Below are 23,631 nucleotides of genomic sequence, written 5' to 3' on the forward strand. Positions count from 1 at the left end.
TGCACACGGTATGGGCACGTTTGTTAATGCATGTGTGCGTGTGCACATTAGTGTGTAGCTATGTCTGTGTGTGTTAGTGAATGTTAACGTGTGCATGTGTGTCTGTTTTAGTATGTGATAATGTGTGTGGGCCTGTGCACGTTAGGGTGTGCACATGCGTGTGGAAGATGTGTGGAAGGGTGTGCATGTCTGTGAGTGTGCACGTTACCTGTGTGTGCGCACAGGGACACCTGCCCATTAGTGCGTGCGAGAGCGCGCACGTGTGTATCTGTGTATCGACAGCTGTGTAAATGTTCTGTTTGTGCACACGTGTTTGCGTGTGCGTGTCCCTCAGTGCGCTGTGTGACTGCGTCTCCCCCTCCCGCGCGTCCCCAGCGCCGGGGAGCTCCCGGGCTGCGCGCGGGCCTCGCTGCCAGTTCCCGCCATGGGTCCCGCCCCCCGCCCCGCCCCGTCCCGTCCGGCCCCCTCCAGGACACGCCCGGCGGGGCGGGGCGGGAGCGCTCGTCGGTGCTGCCGGTGTCGGCGGGCGCGGGGCGGCGCGGGGCGCTCGGCGGGGCCGCCGCCGCATGGCGCGGGCCGGGGCCGGGGCCGGGGCCGGGGCCGGGGCCGGGGGCTACCCCGGCGCGGCGCCTCCAGCACCGCAGCGATCGGCCCCGTGGCGGCGGGGGCAGCGTGGCCGGGCGATGGCGGAGCTGTAGCACCGCGGGGCCGGTGCGGGCGGCGGGCGATGGCGGCGGCACGACTGCGGGTGGCCCTCTGGGTGCTGTGGCATTTTGGAGTGGGCGGTCGCGGGTTGGAGCTGGCGGGACTGGAGGGCCCGCGGGGGCGCGCGGCGCGGTGCCAGCCTGTGGACATCCCGATGTGCCGGGGGATCGGGTACAACCTGACCCGCATGCCCAACCTGCTGGGGCACGAGAGCCAGCGGGAGGCCGCCCTGAAACTGCACGAGTTCGCCCCGCTGGTGGAGTACGGCTGCCACGTTCACCTGCGCTTCTTCCTCTGCTCCCTCTACGCACCCATGTGCACCGATCAGGTGAGCGCCAGCATCCCTGCCTGCCGCCCCATGTGTGAGCAGGCCCGCCACAAGTGTGTCCCCATCATGGAACAGTTCAATTTCGGCTGGCCTGAGTCACTTGACTGTGGCAGGTTGCCCACCAAGAATGACCCCAATGCCCTCTGCATGGAGGCCCCTGAAAATGCCTCAGCTGCTGAGCCGCACAAGGGACAGGGGATGCTGCCTGTGGCCCCCCGGCCCTGGCCACCTGGTACCGCTACTGAGGGACGGGGACCCAATGGGCTGGGAGCTTGCGACAATCCTGAGAAGTTCCAGTACGTGGAGAAGAGCCTCTCGTGTGCACCCAGGTGCTCCCCCGGGGTGGACGTGTACTGGTCCCGGGAGGACAAGGACTTCGCCTTCATTTGGATGGCTGTCTGGTCCACCCTCTGCTTTGTCTCCACTGCCTTCACCGTCCTTACTTTTCTGCTTGACCCCCACCGCTTCCAGTATCCTGAGAGGCCCATCATTTTCCTCTCCATGTGCTACAACGTCTACTCTGTGGCCTTCATCATCCGCTCTGTGGCTGGAGCTGAGAACATTGCCTGTGACCGGGAGAACGGTGAGCTCTACATCATACAGGAGGGGCTGGAGAGCACAGGCTGCACCATTGTCTTCCTCATCCTCTACTATTTCGGCATGGCTAGCTCTCTCTGGTGGGTTGTGCTCACTCTCACCTGGTTCCTGGCTGCTGGGAAGAAGTGGGGACATGAGGCCATCGAGGCCCACAGCAGCTACTTCCACATGGCCGCCTGGGGCATCCCAGCCATGAAGACCATTGTCATCCTCACCATGCGGAAGGTGGCAGGGGATGAGCTCACGGGGCTGTGCTATGTGGGGAGCATGGACGTCAGTGCCCTGACTGGCTTTGTCCTCATCCCCCTCTCCTGCTACCTGGTCATTGGCACCTCCTTCATCCTCACTGGCTTCGTTGCCTTATTCCACATCCGGAAGATCATGAAGACGGGTGGAACCAACACAGAGAAGCTGGAGAAGCTGATGGTGAAGATTGGGGTCTTCTCCATCCTCTACACTGTCCCGGCCACCTGTGTCATTGTCTGCTACTTCTACGAGCGCCTGAATGTGGATTACTGGATGCTGCGGGCACTGGAGCATGGCTGCCTACGCCTGCCTGGCCGCCGTGCCACCGACTGCTCCCTTGAGGCCTCGGTGCCCACTGTGGCTGTCTTCATGCTAAAGATTTTCATGTCACTGGTGGTGGGCATCACCAGCGGGGTGTGGGTGTGGAGCTCTAAAACGCTGCAGACCTGGCAGAGCCTGTGCAACAGGCGGCTGGGCATGAGGACGCGGAGCAAGCCCTGCAGTGGGGTCAGCTGTGGTGGGGGACACTGCCACTACAAAGCCCCTACAGTCATGCTGCACATGACCAAGACAGACCCGTACCTGGACAACCCGACTCACGTCTAGAGACCGGGGCTGCCCCCCACACTGGAAGAAGTGGCCTCACGGGTAAGGGGCAAGGGCAAGGGCTGAGTGCAGCAGGAGGGACACTCCCAGGTTTAGGGGGGCAAGGTTGCAGGATCCCCCAGCACCACTCACTGACAAGTAGCCGCTTTTTCCTAGAGGATGTTTTGTTGTCGCTGTTGCCAAATCCAGTGACTCCTTATAACGCTTTCTTTGGGGGATGGTGGGGAAGGGACAGGGAGAGGAATAATCCATCCATGTTTATTTAATTCTGTAATTTATTTTAAATTTTTTTTGATCATTAGCTGCAAGGAATGGAAAAAACAATAAACCCTGGATGTGTTATTTGATCCAAGCTTGGTGCTGTTTGCAGGGATTCCAGGGGATCAAGAGCTCCCCCATGGGACCCTACCCCAGTCTGGGGTCTTTCATGTCGGGCCAGGCCATGCCACCACAGGGGTGCCTCTGTTGCTGGCAAGAGTGTGGTACCAGCAGGTACCACCATCCAGTTCCCCTCCGTGGCTTCCCTGGGGCCGGTTCTGCCCCCTGGCAAGGAGGAGAAGGAAGAGGAGGAGGGTTTTCCTATGCTATGACACGAATCATCTTTTCCACTCAGTGCTCTGAAGGTGATTAGTGTCAGTGCCATTGGCTGCCAGAGCCTCAGTGCCAGGCTGAGGAGCTTTGAGGGGGCAGGCCGGGAGCCAGGGAGATGGGCTGGGGACACAGGAACTTGGGGCAGAGAGGGCTCAGCTTTGATGTCTCCACACAGAAGCCTGAGGTGCGGGTAATGGAAACTTCTGGGCAGCTTTATTTATCTCCCGCTCTGGTTACAATCCCAGCTCGCCTTCCCCATTGTCCGCAGGGAAATTCAAGCTTCAGCTGGTGCTGGTGAAGCTGGCAGGAGGAGCCAGGGCTGTTGGGCACAGGGTGGGCAGGAGTGTGCCTCTGCAGGGGCTCAGAGTGAGGGAAGTGCCTACCCCCCTGAGACATTCTGAAGGGCTGGCAGGGGTCAGCTTTGTCTCTCTAGGGGTTTGATGGGGCTGTTTTGCCTGGCTGTCCCCAGGGATGTGTCAGGGGTTCCCAGTGCTAGGGAAGAGAAGTGGGCAGGGGGCTGTGGCAGGGGCATAGGCAGCACAGTGCCTGTGGCAAGCAGGATCTGTAGGGGCAACACAGCTCTAGTGATGCTTAGATTTGTCCATCATCTAATTAGCCAGCCTGCAGGCTGGGCAGATCTGGACTCCAGGGAGGGTCAACTCTTGTCCAGGGAGCAACAATCCAGCAATGGACCCTCTCTCCAGCACTCAACCTGGCACCCACTGCTCACCCCAACAGCCCTTGGTCCCCATTTGTTGAAGCCTTCCCAGTTCAGACTATCAAACTGTGGCTGGAGGACTGGGGCAAGACTCCCCACTACGGCTGGTGTGGGGGGCAAGGGCTGGGGTTGGGATCCCTCGCTCACCATCGAGTTGTGCCAGGGCTTTGTGCTCCTGTGATGCTGGGATTGCTGAAGAGCCTTTAATCTGTTCCCTGCCACCCCTGGGATGCCAGGAAGGCAGGGGAAGTTGGGGCACAGAGCTGAGAAAAGCTTTTTCCTCCCCCAGGAGCTGGTGTAGTGGACAAGGTGTGAAGGAGCCCCCAGTGCCCATGTGGTGTCGCTGGGGGGACACTGAGGGTCTCTCAACAGATTTGGGTACCCCTGGCTGTGATGGTGGGCATCCAGCCCCTTCCCCAGGCTGGTGGTGATGATGGTACTAGGGCAAGGACCCTACCTGGCCCCAGCACTGGTGGGCTGCAGCCTCTGGAGCTCCCTTGGTTGCCACAGGAAAGTTTGTTTTGGGCAAAGGGCCATGACCTGGGGCAGGAGAGTCAATATTGGCTGTGGGACAGGCTCCAAAGTCCAGCTGGGGAGCTGGGCATGGCTCTAGGCAGGGGCTGCCTGGGAAGGGGACACAGAGCCATGTGTTCTCCCTGTGTTCTGCCCTGGGTGCTAAGCCCAGAGCCAGTTGGGTTCACCTTGTGCGCCAGGCATGCAGCCCAGTGCTGGTGCCCGGCTGGCGGCACCCCTGGGGACAGGCTGCCCTTGAGCACCTGGCGCTTGCCAAGGAGCGGCTGCCTCTGGAGTGCTCACCCAGATAAGCCGTCTCAATGGGTTCTTGCTATCGGGCCCCAGAGGGGCCGCCGGCACCCACCACTACCTGCTATCAGCCCCAGCAGCCCAGCTGGCTCCACTGGAAGTTGCCAGTCTCAAGAGCTGAGCATGGCCAGGACACAGCTCCACAGAGCCTGTTGCAAAGCGGAGCTGTCACATGGAAGGACTGGCCCAGGGACACTGCTGGCTCCTAGTCACAGCCTCTTTCAACCCTGTGCTCTGGGGCTCAGGCTCTCTGTACACCCCCACCCAAACTCATCCCTGCATCCCATCTCCACCCTCCTCAGACCAGCCCCAAGGACACCAAACATCTGCTCCAATAAACCCCCAACAAGCAACAAGTAGGGGTCAGCAGTGCCTAGGCCCCACAGGGCACTGCCTGGCCTAGGATGGCTGTGGAGGGCGAGGTAGGGATGCCAGCTGGGTGAGAACAGGGCCAGGACATCCTGATGTCCCTGAGGTCTGGTCCAGCTCAGCATGGAGAAGTGGAGTCTTATCACTCCTGGCATAGCTGAGCTATGGAGTTTATCCAACCTCACATGGATGGACACTCCCTCCAAGTTTGAGTAGCAAAAGAAAAGCCACTGTTCTCTGGGAATTTGCTAAAACCCCCATTACCCAGAATATTAATTAATGATTGAGAATTAAGCCATGAGAAAACCCATGGGGCCAAACCCATTTTCCCAAGGCCACATTGGAACTCCAGCAATCATAGGAGCCCCCGGGGGTTTGTTGCAGGCAGCAGGTGCAGCAGGGCTGATGATGGTGATAGCAGGGCTCCGGCTGCCTGCCAAGCCCCCACATTGCCCTGCCAGGTGTGAGGACAGCTATTTATAGCCCTGCACAGGACACTGATGCCATGGAGGGGCTGCTATAAAAAACAAGTCTCCAGAAAGGTCTTGGAGCAGATGCTGCTGCAAGATCTCCACACTGAGGCCTGGAAATATCCCAGCTGGAGTCACTCAGATTCACCCAGGTCCTGTTGCATGGCCAGCAAGCCAAACCATCCCCCGTGGAGAGAGGAGGGTTTTCCAGGGAAAACAGCATCAGCCCATTGCTGAGAGCCTTCAAGCCCTCAAATCCATCAGGATTTCCCTGCCCAGCATTATGGGGCCTGGCTGGAACACTCCCAGCACAGATCTGGAGTGAGGAGCAGGATGAAGACACCCAGGAACCCTCGTCCCAGCAGAAATAAGCAAAGCTTCAGCCAAACCCTTTGTCACAGCTGTGGTCATGAGCATTGGCATGTCACTGCTCTAGCTGCCCTTGGAGCTCCAAGTGTCCCTGCTGGGCTGCTGGAAATCAGGATGGGGGCCTGGGACACAGCAGCAATAATTCTTAGTGCAAGCATGGCTCAGGTTGCATAACACACTCCAACACAAGGGAAGAGGCTTTGGGGGTAGCCAGGCCACGCTAGTGCAAAAGAGCAGAGACATCCCAGCTCCCCATCACCTGGAGGAAGTCCCTCCAGGGGTGCCCAGTGCCACCCCGAACGGAACAGGAGGACAAGTGTCACACTAGCACCCTGCAGGGGACAAGGAACAAGGACTGCTCCCTACTCCAGGGGCAGGCAGAGCATAGCTCTGTTCCTTGTCCTCGGGGAGGGTGACAATACACCAGCACCATCCCGGAAGCTGATCTGATCCTGACTCACCATTCCTTTATGCCACAGCTCCATTTGTGCTCCAGAGATGTCTGGTGGTAGCTCTAGGAAGGCAGACGAGAGCCATATCAGACAATCCCACATCAACACAGGGACCAACAAAGAACTCACACAAGCCATGTTTACAAACACAAGTACATAATGTTTATTCTTAAGTTTCCAATTTATTACAAGTACAGCCCTTTGCAGAAACCCCCTCCCCCCAAATGACACTGATTTTTAAGAAAACGTGCAGTTCCAAAGGTTCTACTATGTAGGACCTGCAGGAAATGATCTCTAGGAAACAGGACAAAACAGCCTCTGAAGGGATGTGCGAGATACAAATGTCAGTGCTATTCTGTGGGGCAGGGAAGTGAGGCTGAGGAGAGGGAAGGGCCTGGAAACTTGCCTCATCTGCAGTCATTGACAGTCCAGAACTTAAAACAAGTACCTGTTATAAAAAAACCCCAAACCTAAAACATTTGCAAAACTAGGCTGAAATTTGTAACTGATTATTCTTTTCTTCTCAAATCCCAGGAGCTACAACAGCTGCTTCTGCTCTTCTGTTGCAAAACCAGCACCAAACAGCCCCATGGCCCATTTATTCCACATCAAACCATTCTGGGATAAGAAGTTCAAGCCCTGATTGTATGATCCAAACCTGTCATGATGGAGGGGAAGAGAGAATGAGAAAACAAACCCTTTTCTTAAGGAAAAGTCAGCATCTGGGGCAGCAGGAGCTGGAGCTGGGCCATGGCACAGGAACAAAGGTGTTACTATGAAATGTTGTGAGTGTGGCTGAGAGAGACTAGGATCTCTCTCTCCCCCCGCAAAGTCCCCTGATGTAACTCCTGCTACTGGTAGGAAAATGAGTTTTAAAGAAGGGGGAAATATAAAGCAAACACGATTTTATATAAACTGTACATGTGCCAAAGCAAGACAAGGGTATCTTACAGGTGTTCTTTGTACAAGATCACAGCTAGAAACAAAGCCACTTTCAACTAAAATATTAATTTAAAAAGTTACACAGCACATTTCTGCTTCTCCCCTGGCCTTGGAGCTCTCCTTGGGCTGTGTAGACACCCACACTCTCCAGTTTGCTGCTGGCACTCCACAGGGCTGCATGACAGCATGCATGTCCAGGGGAGCAGGGAGCCTCCTCTTGGCATGTACAGGTGGGGAGCTGAGCTTAGAGCTCTCCTTGGACTGAGACCTTCAAGGATTGCTCCCCAAGGAGAGGGGAAAGCAGGAGCACCTTGGAGCAGTGGTGTTGGGATGCTGGTGAAAGCCAGACCGCGGTACACCTAAGTGCTTGCTCGTGCCACACAGCCTGGAACCGAGGCTCAGAATTAACACCATATAAATATATACATGCAAGCCTGAGTAGCCCATTGGCCTGATGGCCCCCAGTCGTTCTGTGGAGCAACACTATCCTCCCCCTGCACCAGTTGGAGGCTGGTGTGCTCACATGACTGGCAGCAAACTGCCCCACTGCGCTCTAGCTGCTTGCAAAGGCAAGGAAGCAATTCGTTCCAGGAAACTGACGGTGCCTGAACTGGAGCATGCTGGTGTTCTTCTGCCCAGCCAAGCTTGGCCTGGCCCTCCCACCTTCCCCTCCCTGGCAGGACAGACTCATGAAGAGCTTTGTAGATTTTGAGGAAGCATTAAGTCATTGCCACTCAATGGATGACTTGAGGAAATTGCAGAAAAATTAAAACTAGGATGGGCCCAAGGGAAGGCTGGATTAATAGAGAAGTGCCTGCTGCTCCTCAACTCCCTCCAGACAACCCATCTGACTGCCTGGCAGCACCACAAGGCCTGCTCCAGTTCTGGCTCTTCCCCTAGCCTCCCCATCCCTCACTTCTTCCTTTTCCGCCCCCGGGAATGTTCAAGGGGCTCTGACTCACTGTCCCCTTCCTGCTCCTCCAGTCCCTGGCACCTAGCAGAGAGCTTCTTGCGTTTCCTGCGTGCATATGTGTGGCCTGGCAGGTGTTTGTGCACCATGTCAATCAAACACTGCTCTGTCTTCTCCAGGCAGGACAGTACGTGACTCCCATTCTGGTTGTAGCGCTCAGCATTGGAGAACACCTGCTTCATGTCGGAGAGGAACTCCTGCACAGAGCGGTAACTGCCACAAGAGCACTTGCTCTGCATAGTCTGGAAGTCCATGGGGTTGCTGATGACCTCAAAGTAGTCTTCAGCTTCCTCTGTGGTCACTGGCTCCCTGCCAAAAGAAGGGCCACAGCAATAGAAAGGGAATGCTAACCCCGGCACCACTGCAGAGAAGTGGGGTCCTGCCACCTCTTTGCCCCTGTGGCACCCCTGACCTGCAGTCCCACGGTGATGCAACAAGCCCAAGCAATACCACTACAGTGTTACAGATACATCAGCCCTATGGCACGAGAATGGGAAGCACAGGAGCCCAGGAAGCTGGTTCAGGCATGAGGAGAAGGTCCATGAGGGAAGCTTCCCTCAGTCACAGCACCTCAGTGCTCCAAAAATCCTGGGGGCAGTAGAGAACACCTACCTCCTGCATTAGCCCCTTGCCTGCCACCTCAGAAGGGCACCATGTCTTCAGTCCAGCAGAAGACTGAGAACATGGTGGTTTCTTCTGGAGCAGCTTCTTCCCAGATATGTCTTGCTTTTGGAGCCCTAAGTTTCTCAAGTGGATCTGGCAGGACTGCACCACAGCCAGCCCACATCCCCACACAGCCTGTGGCCAGTCCTGCCCACAGAGGAGGAAGACGCCACTTGCTCTCACCTGAAGGGCCAGCTGAAGCGGTATTTGATCAGCTTGCTGAGGATTTCCTCACACTTCTGCAGCTCAAGGTTCTGGCGACGCGCTGTCCTCTTTGTCTGAAGGACCTGCCCACACAAAGGATGTTGGTAAAAGGAGGGAACTGCTACAGGCTTTGGAGTTCAGCTAACAGCCCTGAGGCCGAAGGAGCTAATTCTTAGCACAGCCAGGACACTTGTTCCCTCTCAACATGGCGAGGGGCTGGCACTGGCTCCCCAGAGAAGCTGCGGCTGCCCCATCCCTGCAAGTGTTCAATGACAGGTTGGAAAGGGCTTGGAGCAACCTGGTCTAATGGAAAGTGTCCCAGTGCATGGCAGAGGGGTTGGAATGCGATGCATTTAGGACCCCTTCCAAGCCAGGCCATTCTGTGATTATGACATGTGGCAGCCGCTTGGGTTCAGGACAGCAGCTTCATTCAGGAGCTTGGTGGGAACAGCTCACGAACTGCCCAGCTCTCCTCTAGTAGCAGGTGGCTTTTTCAAAATAAGTTCAAAGACAATATGGCCATAACAAGTAGCCAAAAAATAAATGCCAGCATATGAAGAATGTGAATTCCCTCTCCCTGCCTTCTCTTGAGCTTGTGGGAGGAAGAACCCGAGGCAGATGGAGAAGCACTTGTGCTGCTGTTCTGTCCTGGCAGAGCTGACTGTGCCATTTCAAATCCCAGGAGCAGCTGGTGCCCTGAGCACTGTCATCCCTGTGCAGGCTCAGCACAAGGCCACTCATGTGCCCAGGGACCCAGAACAGGTCACATCCAGCATGGGGACATCCCCATAGCTTCCAGAGCTCAGCTTGTGGTACATCACTGCTGAGGAAAACACTGAATGACAGGAAGGCTCCACAGCACAGGGTACTCGCTATTCTGACCCAGCTCTAGTCTCTTCCCAGGACAAGTGATAGATCATGACAAAGTCCTCTTCTCTGAGCCAGTGTGCTGTTCCAGTAAGATTTTCCCCACTGGAATATCCCTCTGTGCTGGCTGTGGCTGTCTATGCTGGGCTTGCTTGCCCTCCAGTGTATAACACAGACCACAAGCACAGTCCCCCAGACCTCGCATAAGCAGCAGTGAGTCGACAGTCGATGAGCAAGGAGAGTGACAGGACTCACCAGCACCACTAGTGCTGGTCACGGGACAGATGGCAGATCTGCAGGGCGTTGTGACGTGGCTGTGGGGCTGGAGTATCCTCATGTATCCTCTACAGCATGTGGCTCCCCAGAGACAGTCACTGCAGCTCCCCCCACCCAGCACGCACAGACTGTTCTGTGCAGGAGCCTATGGTTTTATTCTTTAAATATCAAATGAAACCTAAACCAGCCAAATTATGTCCTGGAAGTTGGGGAGTGATCATACAGACAACAACTGTCATAAAATGGCCAGGGCTAGGGAGCAAGGGTCTAGCATTGCTGGCATTCTCTGGCCATCCAGGACCCCCTCAGTTCCCCCACCTCTCTGCAGAGACATATGGATACTATTTAAAAACCTTTAACAAGCTGCAGGCTGCCTGCTGCTCCAGGGGACAATGTGTGAAAGCGGCTGGGGAGGGATGCCTGACATATCTGTGCTCTGTCTGCAGCAGGCCCTTAAGGATATGTTTCCTTTGTTAACCCAGCCCAACCCGGGCTTCAGGGTATTTTACTGTGAGGGGATGGGAGGAAGCCTGCCACCTGTTTGGTTTATAACTCACGATGTGAGTGGTCTCCAGGAAGAAATTTGGCTCTTACCAGCTCATCGATGTCTGCACCGTTGACAGGCGCCATGCGCTGCCGGGGTCCCCGCACAGAGTGCAATGTCTGCTTCTTCCTCTGGTGCCTTCCCTGCCTCGAGGAGTACATGGAGCCCTGCTTGCCCTGGGCTGCCTTCCTGGGCCTCACTGAAACAGATAAGCCATGGGCTTAGAGGCCGGAGTGCATCTGGGAGCAGACACCACCCTTTGCTTCCCACACTAGGCTGAGCCTCACTCAGGGTGGTGACCCCAGGGACCACCCAGCCTCATCTTAGCTACACTCTCACACCTTCTAGGGAGGGCATCTGTGGGTCATCACCACCTGCCTGAAGAGGCCATGGCTGGCAACAGCCTGGTGCTAAAAAGGTACTCACACACAGCAGATCCTCAAGCTCCAAGGGAAACCTGGGAGCTCCTGGATCATGCACTGCAGGTCACGGCAAACCTCTCTGCCTGCAGCACCAAGAGACCCCAACACATCAAGGCTTGAGGGAAAGACAGGAAAGCAATGCAAGGACAGACAGCTGTCTCAAAACTGCAACACACCCTCTGAAAGCACTGGGAGCAGAAATCGGGAGTTTCCTCAGTTGCCTACTGCCCCTTTGCTCCTCACAGTTTTGGGGATGGATGCTTTTCTAAGTGGCCCACATAGTGGGATAAGTCCCCTGAGAAGGGAACTGTGTGCAGAGGAGGTGTCAAATTACTGCAGCTGGGAGCTGCTCCATGTGCTGCAAGTGGGAAACAATGGGATTTTACTCCCCAAGACTTGGGGTTGCCACATTACCTCCTAGAGAAATGCACTTGCCTGTGTGAGTCTGCCTCTCAGAGCTCCCCACTGGTGGCAATGTAAGCATGTTGACGCACTCCCTTGTCTTATATTTCTCCCATGACCCTCTGTATGAGGAGAATGTGTTTGCCTTCCCAAGTCCAAGCCCTTCCACCTGATCCCAAGTCCTTGAGCTGTATCCAGCACACTGGATACCTCAGCTGCAGCCTCTGATCCAGCCCTGTCCCATAAATCATCATGCTGGGCATGTGGCAAGGCTGCAGGGCGTCCACCTGCTGTCACTCTCCTTGTGTGTCAAGTGTGCAGCACGTGCTAAATGTCTGACAATCCAACATTCTAGGTTAGATCCCTCAGGATAAACGCCATAAGGATCAATGTGATTTTTCTATTCAAACAAAAGTTTTCCATGGTGACCTTTCCATCTTAATGCTCTCTAAAGCCAGGGGTTGCATTTAGCACTTTATTTTTAGTGACCGTAACCCTCTTTTGCCATTGTTTGGAAAGCTTGGCTCAGCTCCTGCCTTGGCCATGCAACATAGGCTAAACACACTCCAAGTGTGGACATGGATACACCGCAGGACAACAAGCAGTGCGCACAGCCGTGGAATCAGCGAGCCTCCCTGAAACCAGAATAAAGTAAGGGAATCAAGACTCAGGCCTGGATGGAAACCCTCAAAAGAACATGGGATAATCCTCTGAGTCCCAGCCTTTGCATTCCATCTGCCCTGTTTAAGACAACCTGTATTTAATGTTATGTCAGTCAAGGACAGTTTGACAGAAAGCAAATGCTGGCAGTGTGTCATTCCCAGACTGAACTTTTCAGTGCAGCAAGTTGCCCAACTGAGACTGAATCAAACTCCCCTAAAACCAAAGTGGATACACATACTAAATATGTTTAGTATGTGTATCCACTTTGAAGAAGCAGACATTGAAGAATCTAGAAAACAGTCTTTTATTCCTCCCAGCTGCCCCAGGAGCATCCCAACTGGTCTCTGTAGGCAATCAAAGGGTGCTAGTGGTCCAGGCCACACTACACCAGAAGCACTGTGCCTTCTAACTGGAATCAAGAGAGGAAGTGCTAGTCCTCCTATTTCAAAATGCCTCCTTGCGAAATCACTAGAAGTCCTGCACTCAAGGGGTTATGAACTGGTGGGAAAAAGAAAAGAAAGGAGAGGGGGCTCTGGTGAGAGCTCCCATAAGCAATTAAACAGCTTCCAGTGTACAACAAATCCAGTAGGCGCAGAGACTGACAAGCCCACTGCTCTGCAGGCCCTGCTGACCTTCCCAGCCCACTGCAGTCTCTACTGACCCCTCTCAGCCCTCAGAACAGCAGTGTCCCCAGGGAGTGACTGGGCAGTGAGCAGTTTCAATCTTTGCTAGTGCTGACCCCATCACAAATGGCCAAGGGTTTACTCCAGCACAGCCACAGCCTTTCCCTGTGACATCTCCCAGGCCTATACCTGGTCTGCATGAGGAAAAATCACAAAGAGGATCAGTATTTCACATACTGAAGGCAGGAGGGTTACCATTTCTGTTACTTCCCTACATGGTCAAAGCCTTACATTTTAGTCCAGCAACTTCATAGTCTTCTTCCTCCTCTTCTTCCTCCTCAGCATCTGGTTCATCAGAAGCTTCCTCACCTTCTTCACCTTCATCTTCACCAGAATCCTCTGCATAGTTCCTAGAACAAGGCAGGTGTATATGTTTGTGGTACAAGAGCCTGAGCATCAGAGCATCAGTGGCCCCAGGGGCCTGGTACTGTTTGGACTGTACAACAAACACCAGGCTCAGCCAAAAGCAGCTTGCTGTATTCTAGAATATCAAGTTATAGCTATAGCTCAAAGGGCACTTCCTCAACTAAAAATCTGAAAGGACTGAAAATTCCCAAGAGCTGAATCATGGTATTTTTTGGTATTCTAGGCACCATGACCACGGGGCACGGGATTATAAGACTCTGACTGCTGTGTAATACTCCTCCCTGAGAGGATGATTTGCTATTTGCCCAGGTGTCCAGACCAGGCCTAAAGAATTTCAAGAGAGGCTCTTTTTCCTGCTGGAATATTTTCCATATACTTAAGGAAATAGATTGGTTTCCTTACACCATGGGAAACAATTTGGTGAACTGAACGTCAGGCTCCTCAAGTGCTAAAAAGTCAGAAGCCACACAGACTCCCTGCCCAGCACATTCTGGCTTCTCATCTGTGTCTGTTCAATCACTCATAGAAAGGTTTGGGTTAGAAGGGCCCTTAAAGCTCAACTTGCTTCAGTCCTCCTGCCACAGGCAGGGGACACTTCAGCACTTCAGACACTCGGAGCAGGTTACTTAAAGCTCCATCACGTCCAGAGATGGGGCAGTCACAGCTTCTTTGGGCAATCTGTGCCAGGGCTTCATCACCCTCAAAGGGAAGATGATCTTCCCAATCAATATCCAATTTAACCCTGCCTTCTGTCAAGGGACAATGTCAAGGAAGTCATTCCCCCCTGTAAACAGTCTCTCTCCATCTTTTTTGCATGCTCCCTTCAGGTATTAAAAGACTGCACCCCAAAGCCTTTGCTTTTCTAGGCTGAACAATCCAAACTTTCTCAGCCTTGCCTAATTGCAGAGATGATATCCCTCATATCAACTAGGTAGCCTCCTTTGGACTTGCTCCAACAGGCTGAAGTCCTTCCTGTGTTGGGGATCCCAGAAGTAGAGGGAGCACTGCTGGTGGGGTCTCATTCGGACCATTAAAAACCAAAACACCCAAACAAAAGGGAACACAGGCAAAGCTACTGTAGGAGTCTAAATCCCCTGGAGAAAGAGGATCTTGAGCAATAAAAGGAATAAAACTTCCAAAGCACAGAGGGGGAACAATCTGCCAAGCTGACATTCTTTTCCTATCTCAGCTAAGAAGACAAGAGCAGAAAGCAGAAAACAGGTGTTCTCCACCTGATGGGTCTGGGTCAGGAGCTGAGCAGCTTGCAGGTGACTCAGCCACATCAAAGTAACTATGAACTCAGGCCACAAGAGTTGCTTTTAAGCCCTGTCATTTCTGTACAAGCCTGATGAACTCTTAAAATGCTGTCCAGAGAGTAAGTAATACTTTTAAGGCCATATACCACCACCTGCACAGTACTGGCTGGCACACCTCTATTGTGCTGCTCCTCTGTCAGGGAGGATCTGCTCTCTGCTTCTGCATCAGGTGCCAGTTTACAGCCTCATCTCACTGATATACGGAGAGATGTAGCACGGTTACCACCAGCAAATGACTCTCACTGTAAAATGCTTAACTTCCAGCTTGCAACTCAAAAAACCAATCTAACCCCGTGCTGTCAGAAGGCAGCAACTCATATTTGCCACACCTCCTCAAATCACATTCCCTTTGTCACATTATAAGATGGTCCTGTTTTGCTGAGGTTATGAGGTACAGAAAACCATTAGCTTGGCACTTTGACTTGTCATACCAGAGTAGGGATTGAGCTGCAGCCTGGAGTAATGCCTGCTCTAGCTTAAAAGAACACTGCAGTAACCCAGCCCAGGGACCCACAGAATTGCAGCCACCAGCTACATGAAGAAATAGCCCAACCACATGCTCAAAGGAAACAACAACTCTTAGTGTAACTAATTTTGGTGGGTGTTTTGCCTATGTTTTCATTTCCAAACCCAAATTATTTATTAAAACTCATGAACTTGTAATGCATCAGTACAACATGTGTGCTAAACTTACATCCTGAAACTGCTTTTCTTCTGTTTCAGTGCTGCTTTAACTGGGTGATTTCAAACTTTCTAAAGTGGCTTTGCTCCAGGCTGGTTTGGGTCTTGTGAAAGGCTCAGGATGGTGCTGTTGAGAAGGCTATGGGCAGGAAGGGTCACTCACCTGCTTCGTGAACTGCGCCGGGCTGTTGAAGGCTGGCACGCTGGGCACTGCCATTCCCCGTCTGGGATCTCATAGAGTGCCGGCCGCAGGCAGAACAGGTGGAAGGCCTTGTTACACTCATCACACAGGATCAGCTTGTCATCCTCACCTAGCAAAGTGCAGCTCACTTGTAACAAAGCCACAGCCTCAATCAACCCGAGAGCTAGAAGCTGCTGCAGTGCTGGATGGCAGGATTAAGCAAGAGAAAGATGCAGAGTCCCCTCTGAGGGCAGGGACCCTTTCTCTGATGACCTTCCTTGGGGATCCTTCTTTCTGTCCCACCACTGTATTTATGAACAGCAGCAGTTAAAAACAAACAAAACCAATGCAAAATCCCTCGCCCTGCAAAGATTTCACTCAAGGCAAAGACAGAAATCTGCCAAAGAGGTTCCACTCAGACAAACATGGGGAAAGTGTGCGGCAATCAGGGCTCTAGAGCTGTAAACTAAAAATGGAGCTATTCTTGTTCTATGTTCAGTCTGGTTAACCTACATGGTATCTTCTTTCCACTCAGGGTGACAAGGCTACACTGAAAATCAGTATGCAGCAGTAGTCTCTTTGTGCCTCCCACTGATGAAGGGAAACAGGGAAATAATCCTGAGCCAGCTTTCCTTTACAGAAGTGGAAAAAGTGTAAAGGGCTTGCCAGCTTGTCTTCCTCTAACATCTCAGTTCTTAGCTTCTGTGAAACTATTGTGTTAGTCTCAATTGAGCCCCCCCCTTACTTTTGCCTAGAAACTCCTCTGAACAGAAGGTAGGGTAGTTTTGGCACTGGTTTGGCAAACCCCTGAGGCTCTGCAGCGAAGGCAGATTTTGCACCAGTTCAGCCCTTACTTCTCTAAAGGGATGGATGGCTAGCCTTGTGGTAAACAAAAGGTGCCCAGCAGTCCCCCGAGCTCTGCCTGCCCTCATTTTCTGCTACAGTTTCAGCAAATATAAAAGTGATGAGGCAGAATGTACCACCAAGCTCTTTCCTCCAGGCTGCCATCCAACAGGAGAGGTTATGGCAGAACAAATACCAGCAATCAATCTCTGCTGACACCCCTTCTACCTCGCCCCCCATCCGGAGGACTCTAAAGTCCTTCATTCTACAGTGCATGCAGAGAAAGTATCCCCTCATCACCTGTTCGGTGACTTCCCCAGCTCATTGAGCAGAGTTCTGCTCCCACTCTGGCATCAGAGCAGCAATATCCCACCTTGCTTTCCCCATAATAACCTTCCCAACCCCTCCCCTTGCTCGCTCCTTCTCTAAAAGACAGGATTAACTGACAAGGCTCAGAGATATAAAGACCATTCAAAAAATGAAACTAGGAAATGGACAGTTGCACAAATATTCCCAGAAGGATCTGTAGATGACTTTCGTACAAGTACCCTAAATATCCAGGGGATAGCAGCTCTGCAATACTGGGTACATAAGAATGGTTTACTAAAGTCAGGGTCAAATGTTTTTGAGATATCAGTGCTGCTGACTGTAAATCCTGACATTCAGAACTTAAAATACAGCCATAGTCAGAGTGATGGTCTACAAGGGACACATCACCTAAGCACAGCAGAGAGTGACAGCGTCCAATTGCTGCACAAGCAGGAATTCTGTGGGCAGGAATGCGTACCTTTCTTGCGACACACTTTGCATCTGGCATTCTCTGCTGACATATCCCACTTGATACAGGCATCCAGCATCCCCAGCAGTACATGCATACGGGAGAAGGTCTGGGCCTCACGGATTGCTGTCTTCCATTTCTCCATGGCTGAAGCAACCTGAAGACAGACCTAACATCTTACAACAATGCACAGACACAGATCCCTTCAGTCTAAAGATGTTTTTATATCCTTAGCTGGGAACCTTCATAACCAAAGCTCAACTCTGATATTTCTTTCCTTCTGTGTTATCTCAGCAGTTCTGGTTTTGGTTTATCCATATCCAGTCATCCAGGATCAGACAGTTTGCTCCTAACAGTCAACTGCTTTGCATTTCACAGTCAGGTTGAATCAATCTATGTGAACTCCACTAAGTTCTTGCTCTGAAAATCTAACCCAAATAATCAGCAGGCTAAGAAAATAAAAGGCAGAAATCTAGCACTGTAAAATGTGGGAGGAAAACTGTGGAACAGCTGGCAATCACAGTGGAAGGAGGGCTGAAGTGACCCGTGCTGCCCTCCAGTGGGAACCACAGAGGCACCTGGGACCGCAGCAACACCCATGCGGTCCCTGAGCTGCTCAGGTGGCAGAGGGAACCCAGTGCCACCAGTTACAGTCACACTGCACAGGCATTTGGACAGCCAAATATGAAACCAGCTGCTTCCCTGACACACTATGGCCTTAGTTCATCTGAAATCCCAGAAACTGGTGATGAGGATGACAGCATCAAAACCAAGCCTCGCACCATGGCAGCTGCCAGGGTCAGCACAGAGCAAGGCCAATGGGAAACCACACACCCAGCTCAGGAGGTTTGGAAATACCATTTTGATAAATCTGAAATGCAGCAGGACAGAAGTTATTCAGAGCCATGTCCCTCTCCAATGGTAATCTTGTGCTCTACAACAGTAAGGTGATGGCCCAGACATGACAGGGACATAACAGGCATTTAGTTTATGTTCTTCTACCCCAGGAGAATGAAAGAACAAACAGCGAAGTGTCAGATGGGGAAATCTAAACTCTGCAGCTGACAGCAATTTGGGAGCCAAACAAAACCTTGGAGTTTTGCAGAGTTGCACATTCTCCTCTGACTGAATTTGAGGAAGCACAGCATATATTAGATGCTTGGAAAAACACACAAACTGCTCTGAAATGCCAACATCCCTACTGCTGTTGCTGGTGTGGATTCTGGAGAATCACTGGAGACAAATGTAAAGCTGCTGAGCCCACTGGGGAAGCTACTCTGTGCTCTTTCTTTGCAGAACATTGTTGAGGTGTTTTGCATACGGTATAATTGATTTTCCAAGGAACTGTTCCATTGGTTTTGCTGTTAACATGCTGGGCCAAGAGAAATCTGCAAAAGCTGTTGGCAAGCTTTGCTGAGATGTTCCTCCCCAGGTCTGTGGAATTTAACAAATTTCTAGCCTTGCCTCCCAAGCATCAGGAGACTGTGGCATTTGAGCAGCACCAGTACCAAGGGAGTTCCAGCTGCCAGCAAGGCAAAATGGGAGACTGGAGGAAGTTACTTAAATCCCCTCCTTACTGGATAGGAGCAACTGAGCAGGCAAAAAAAAAAAAAAAAAAAACCAAAAACCAAAAAGCAACTCCCAGAATAAAAGTACAAGTCCTCAGTCACATGTCAACCTCAGAGTGACAGAAAACACCTTCTTTGGTAAAGGCAGACAAGCCTCCGGATACAAAGGCTCTCACCTGGCACTTTAAGTTGAAACCCCTTGGAACAGCTAAAACTGGAATTGCTTGGTTGTGAAGCTGTTCTTTGAGGGATTGTCTGCAGGTGCAGACTGACTCTCCCCTTGCACAGACTACTGAACACGGGTCACAGTGGTGGTAACCCACCCATATTCTTCACTCTGCTCATGCTGTAGTGATGCAATGTCATGCTGCAAAGAAGTCCTGTTCTGGGACAGTCCAGCATGCTACTGCCACTAAAAATGGGGATATTTTCATCAACAGAGACACCAGCCCGATTTTTAGGAGCAGCCACAAAAGCCAGGTCTCACTGCAATTCTTTGCCACTCAACAGTGTGAGCTTCAGCAATGCAGCTGAGCCAGCAGGAACTCTTAATACAGACAATTATGTCAGCAAACAGGTGCCTGTTAAGCCATAACTTGTTTCTCACAGGGAAAATGAGACATACCCATACCACAAAGTTGCAATTCTTCCTCTAAAGTCTGGAAGTACATTGAGTGTGTTTCCCAGTGTGGCTATGCTGTATTTTACCTCCTGTGTGCTCTCAGTGCAGTTCTGGCTCAAAAGGCTTCATAATTCCTAGCCTATGCAGAAGATTTTTCTTCAGAACAGTCGGCCTGGCAGTCAGGGACTTTCCTCAGATAACTGTATTTAAGAAGAAGGCTGCTCTTTCAAGGTCATCTGTAAAGGCTTTCTGCTTTGGCAAAAAGAAAGCTTATTCCAGATAAACTGAGGTTAAAAAGAATTGCCAACTCAAAGCAACAAACACCCCCAAAAATGTTGAGCATTGCTTATACCACCACAAAGGTCTAGAAAAGCCTGAACGAGATAGTAAGCACTGCACTGCATAAAAAAGATGCTCCAGAGATTGGCATGACACTAAAGCCAGTGCTTGTGAGGGGGGAGATCTGCACAATCACATACTGGGACTGTGTTGTAGTAAATCTGATGCTACCATGAGTATGCCCTACAGGTACAGCCCTCAGGGTTACAGCCCTAAGGCAAACTGGAGTAAGGCACAATATGTGCTGCTGTAGAAACAGGAAATGTGCTGATCCTAGTCCTTTCTGCCTCAGACCTCACCGATTTTACAGCACTCCATTTTGCTGTGAGCTTTCAGGAGACAGCATCCTCCCATTACTCTTCCACTCAGGATGGAAGATTTAAAATTAGCAAAGTTTAAATACTTCAGGACAACTGAGGATTGTGAAAATTTCTAGCACCTATCCAAATTATCCTGCTAACACAGAATAGCACAGCTTAGCAAAGACCTGATGTTCAAACAAGCATTCAGCATATAGTGACAGGAGCTTTAAAAAAAGCCCCACAGATCCACAGCAAAAAACCTACCTCTAGCCTCAGTCACAGATTCCCAAAAAGGTTTGTGTTGGAAGGGACTTGAAAGCTCGTCTCGTTTCAACCTTCCCTGCCATAGGCAAAGATACCTACTACTAGATTAGGTTGCTTCAAGCCCCATCCAACCTGGCCTGGAACACTTCCAGGGATGGGGCAGTCACAGCTTCTCTGGGCAACCTGTTCCAGGGCCTCACCACTCTTACAGGAAATAATTTCTTCCCAATATTTACTCTCACCCCACTCTCTATCAGTGTGAAGTCATTTCCCCTTGTCCTGTCACTACATGCTCTTGTAAATTAGTCTCTCTCCACCCTTCTTGCCTGCTCCCTGCAGGTAAACACAGGTGAAGAAATATAATTTGGTTTTTAAGTTGGGACTTTCAAGTACTTCTGCTGGTCCAATTCTGATATTGTTGCCTCTGCTGAAGTCAGTGATCAGCCAGGGCAGAGCTGAGGACAGTGGGGAATGTCTTGTCACAGGGCATTAACGTCCTGTTCAACTAAGTATACAGAAACCACCCCTGAACTCTAGTACCTCTGCTGCACCAGTGTGAAACACTGGTGCAGCATAAGTGCCTGCAGTACTCTTCCCAACCCTCTGCAGCTCCTCCCTATCCCTTTTATGAGGAGGGATACATATTTAGATCCACAATACTGCTTTTCTCCTGGAGGCTTGCTTGCCCAGACATCTCCTCAAGTGCTCCCACACATCCAACAACTTTTTCATCTCCCTTTGCCTAATGTGGTATTTACCTGAATCTCATCCCCTTAAAGTCACCAGAACCCAAACATCTCTCTCCTCTTTGTGGACCAAAGCACCATCAGTCCTCTCTGGCAAATACAACTCCTATTAAGTTCTCTGAAAATGTTCTATAATATACTTTTATTTAAGCAGAATTGTATGGAAGGAACTTGACCCATTTCCTATTCACAGAGAGAAAAACAGGCATCTCCTCACTATTAGTTTTACTTTCCCCATACATTTACTCCTCAAAATAAACAGGAAACACCTGGCCCCATAAACACCAAATACACTCAACTTCAAATCTGAAATGGGAGGAAGTTGCTCAAGATTTAGTACCTCATGAAACGGACTGCTACTGCTCAAAGAGTTCTACTGCAAGACCGAAACACAGCCCTGAGGTGAACAATACCTTGGCTTCTTCTGCCATTTTCTTGTCTTCATCTATCTCGTCCGCCCTGGCAATGAAATCCTCTCCTTGGTGTTTCCTTCTCTTCTGCTTAGGGGCCATGAAACCTTGCAGAAACTTCTTAACAACACCAGCCTGGAGCGCAATCACACACTCTCCAAAATCCTTTAGGCTCTCCAGTGAGTACACCTGTTGGAAGAGCACAGGACCCCATAACAGCTGGATATTACTCTCTCTGCTGCTCGAAGTGCATCTGCAAATGGATGCCCGTGGTACCTAATGCAGTGTGGTTACCTCCCACACCTGGGGGTTATGGAACCAGCATACTGCTGCTGTCTCAACAAGACATGCTGGCTTTGATACAGAAGATAAAAATCAGCTATGGAGCTCTGCTCCATAAAGAAGCCTGTCATGAGAATATGGAAACAGGACAATTGAACAGGACACTCAGCTCCAACATTATGACCTGCCTACACCTCAAGCCATCAGCTATGAAATCTTGAAATAATTGTTTAAAGGACAAATGAGAAAACTGATTTCCTGCTCCTCTTGTCTGAGGAGAACAAAAGACCAAAGACCTTCCACAGAAAGTATCACCTCACACACTTGTCTTGTTCAGTACTTTGCCTGTTCACTCACTTTTGCTTCATATTCTGGTGTCACATCAACATATCCCAGGCCTCCCTTCTGCAGCCGCGTTGCAACCTCAATTAGATCACTCCGGAGGTAGTTCAGCAGTTCCTGGTTGCCATCACAAGATTTGAGGCCCAAGTTCTGTTTCCGAGCCAAATGGATGGAATGTGTGATGTCCTGATACCTGGAAAATCAAACACAACCTTTGAGTACAGGCAGAGCACTGCCCTGGGAGCAGAGCAGACTCTGGGACAATGGTCTTCAGTGAGAGCTATGAGCTCCACCAGTGCAGAACGTTCTTTGAAAGACACATGAAAGCACATGGCAAATCTGGTTCAGAGCAACCAGCACTGCCTTTGTTCTTGGTTTCAAGGAGGAATTTAAAGACTGGCAGAAATTCCTCACTGCTCAAGAGTGTTATTTATCACGAATCTGCCCAAAAAACCCAGCAACTGCTCTACCTCAATGTCCTCCCCTCTTCAGCACAAGAATAATCAAAGCCCAGCCTGAGATGCTGCCCTAGGAATGGCAAGGATTGCTGTGCCAAGGACTTGGAGAAGGCACACATAAGAAAAACAACGAGTAGGCTCACTTTTTCTCCAAGCGCTCCTTGAGCTGGCTCTCCCTTACTCCTTGGGGGTGCAGGCAATCCAGCAGTTCATCCAAATCCTTCTGACTGTCACAGAGAAACCTGAAAGAAAAAAATGCACCTAGACCACTACCCTAGACCACCTAGGGTATCTCTGTGATGATACAATTTCTTCTTCTAAATAGCTCCCAAGGATCAGCAGGTAGGGATAAGAGGTAACCTATATCCTGAGGCCATGGAGCAAGGTGAAACATTCCAGGAATACTGGTAGAAGAATTCTGACTCAGGTTGGCTTCGTTTCAAGGTCCCAAAATGTAGTCAATGCCAGAGTAAGAAAAACAGAATCAAACACAAAACTGGTTTATAGATGTATTTTCCCCATTAAGTTTATTAAAACATTGACATTTGAATTTAGTTGTCTATCTCAGGGATTCCATTCACTACTCTGCAGTTAAGTGATCTGAATGTTGTGTTAGATGTACTAGAAAAGACTAACATACTATGCACTGACAGCATGGCAATTTAATACTATTTTCTTTCATGAAACAGAAATCCCCAGATTAAAAAGGAGATGTGCTGGCTGATACCACAACTTCTGCTGCTGGAGATGTGTGCCTTGCAGGCTCTGTCTCTGCAAGTGCATAAGTCCTCCTCTCTAAGCTTGCCCAAGAAAGCTCAAGTGCAGAATCTGAAAACCATACTGATCAGCTTGAAACCTTCTTGCTCAGGAATCCTTGAAGACAGCAATGGCCATCAGCAGTTAGCCCAATCTAAAAGAAGAACTACTTTTACAGATTTCTCTAAATCAAGATATTCTTAAATTCCAAAATACAATCATGTTTGCAGGCTGGGTTGTACATTTAAATGAGATTCCGACCTTTCCTTCTTTTCTTTCCAATTCTATTCTAGGAAACCATGGAGACTCTTCATGTGATGAGATGTGGACTCAACTCAAACTTCAGAGGTCATTACAGAAAATATGACTAATTCCCTACCTTCTATAAGAGGACTGCTCATCAGAAGAGGGAAGACAGGAAAGAGGAGAATCAACCTCATTTGGAAACAACTGCAAAGGACCACTCTG

At 50.9% G+C, this 23,631-nt stretch overlaps 2 protein-coding genes across 5 annotated transcripts in view; one reads left to right on the forward strand and one right to left on the reverse strand.

Moving 5' to 3' along the window:
• The first annotated feature begins 507 nt into the window (after window positions 1-507).
• FZD9 (frizzled class receptor 9) lies at window positions 508-23,474 on the forward strand. 3 transcript variants are annotated; one of them, XM_074557085.1, is made up of 2 exons: window positions 508-2,524; window positions 23,457-23,474. In XM_074557085.1, the coding sequence occupies exon 1, from the start codon at window positions 728-730 to the stop codon at window positions 2,480-2,482; it is 1,755 nt and encodes a 584-aa protein (XP_074413186.1). In that variant the 5' UTR covers window positions 508-727; the 3' UTR covers window positions 2,483-2,524; window positions 23,457-23,474. The 3 variants fall into 3 exon arrangements, with proteins under 3 accessions (XP_074413186.1, XP_074413185.1, XP_005493807.2); XM_074557084.1 differs by lacking the exon at window positions 23,457-23,474 and adding an exon at window positions 8,305-8,342; XM_005493750.4 differs by lacking the exon at window positions 23,457-23,474 and adding an exon at window positions 6,808-7,139.
• The window catches only part of BAZ1B (bromodomain adjacent to zinc finger domain 1B), a 41,336-nt gene continuing 24,117 nt past the window's right edge, over window positions 6,413-23,631 (reverse strand). The window contains exons 11-19 of one of the 2 annotated variants that reach the window (XM_074557082.1): window positions 22,551-22,649; window positions 21,965-22,142; window positions 21,329-21,514; window positions 17,084-17,231; window positions 15,436-15,583; window positions 13,141-13,259; window positions 10,790-10,938; window positions 9,032-9,135; window positions 6,413-8,494 (exon numbers count right to left, since the gene is read on the reverse strand). In XM_074557082.1, coding sequence (XP_074413183.1) covers window positions 8,128-8,494; window positions 9,032-9,135; window positions 10,790-10,938; window positions 13,141-13,259; window positions 15,436-15,583; window positions 17,084-17,231; window positions 21,329-21,514; window positions 21,965-22,142; window positions 22,551-22,649 — 1,498 coding nt within the window. In that variant the 3' untranslated portion in view covers window positions 6,413-8,127. Of the gene's footprint in view, window positions 8,495-9,031; window positions 9,136-10,789; window positions 10,939-11,970; window positions 12,199-13,140; window positions 13,260-15,435; window positions 15,584-17,083; window positions 17,232-21,328; window positions 21,515-21,964; window positions 22,143-22,550; window positions 22,650-23,631 lie in introns of those variants that run through there. The other variant, XM_074557083.1, reaches the window with a different exon arrangement.

The sequence above is a fragment of the Zonotrichia albicollis genome, chromosome 22 (genome assembly GCF_047830755.1).
Source record: "Zonotrichia albicollis isolate bZonAlb1 chromosome 22, bZonAlb1.hap1, whole genome shotgun sequence".
NCBI lineage: Eukaryota > Metazoa > Chordata > Aves > Passeriformes > Passerellidae > Zonotrichia > Zonotrichia albicollis.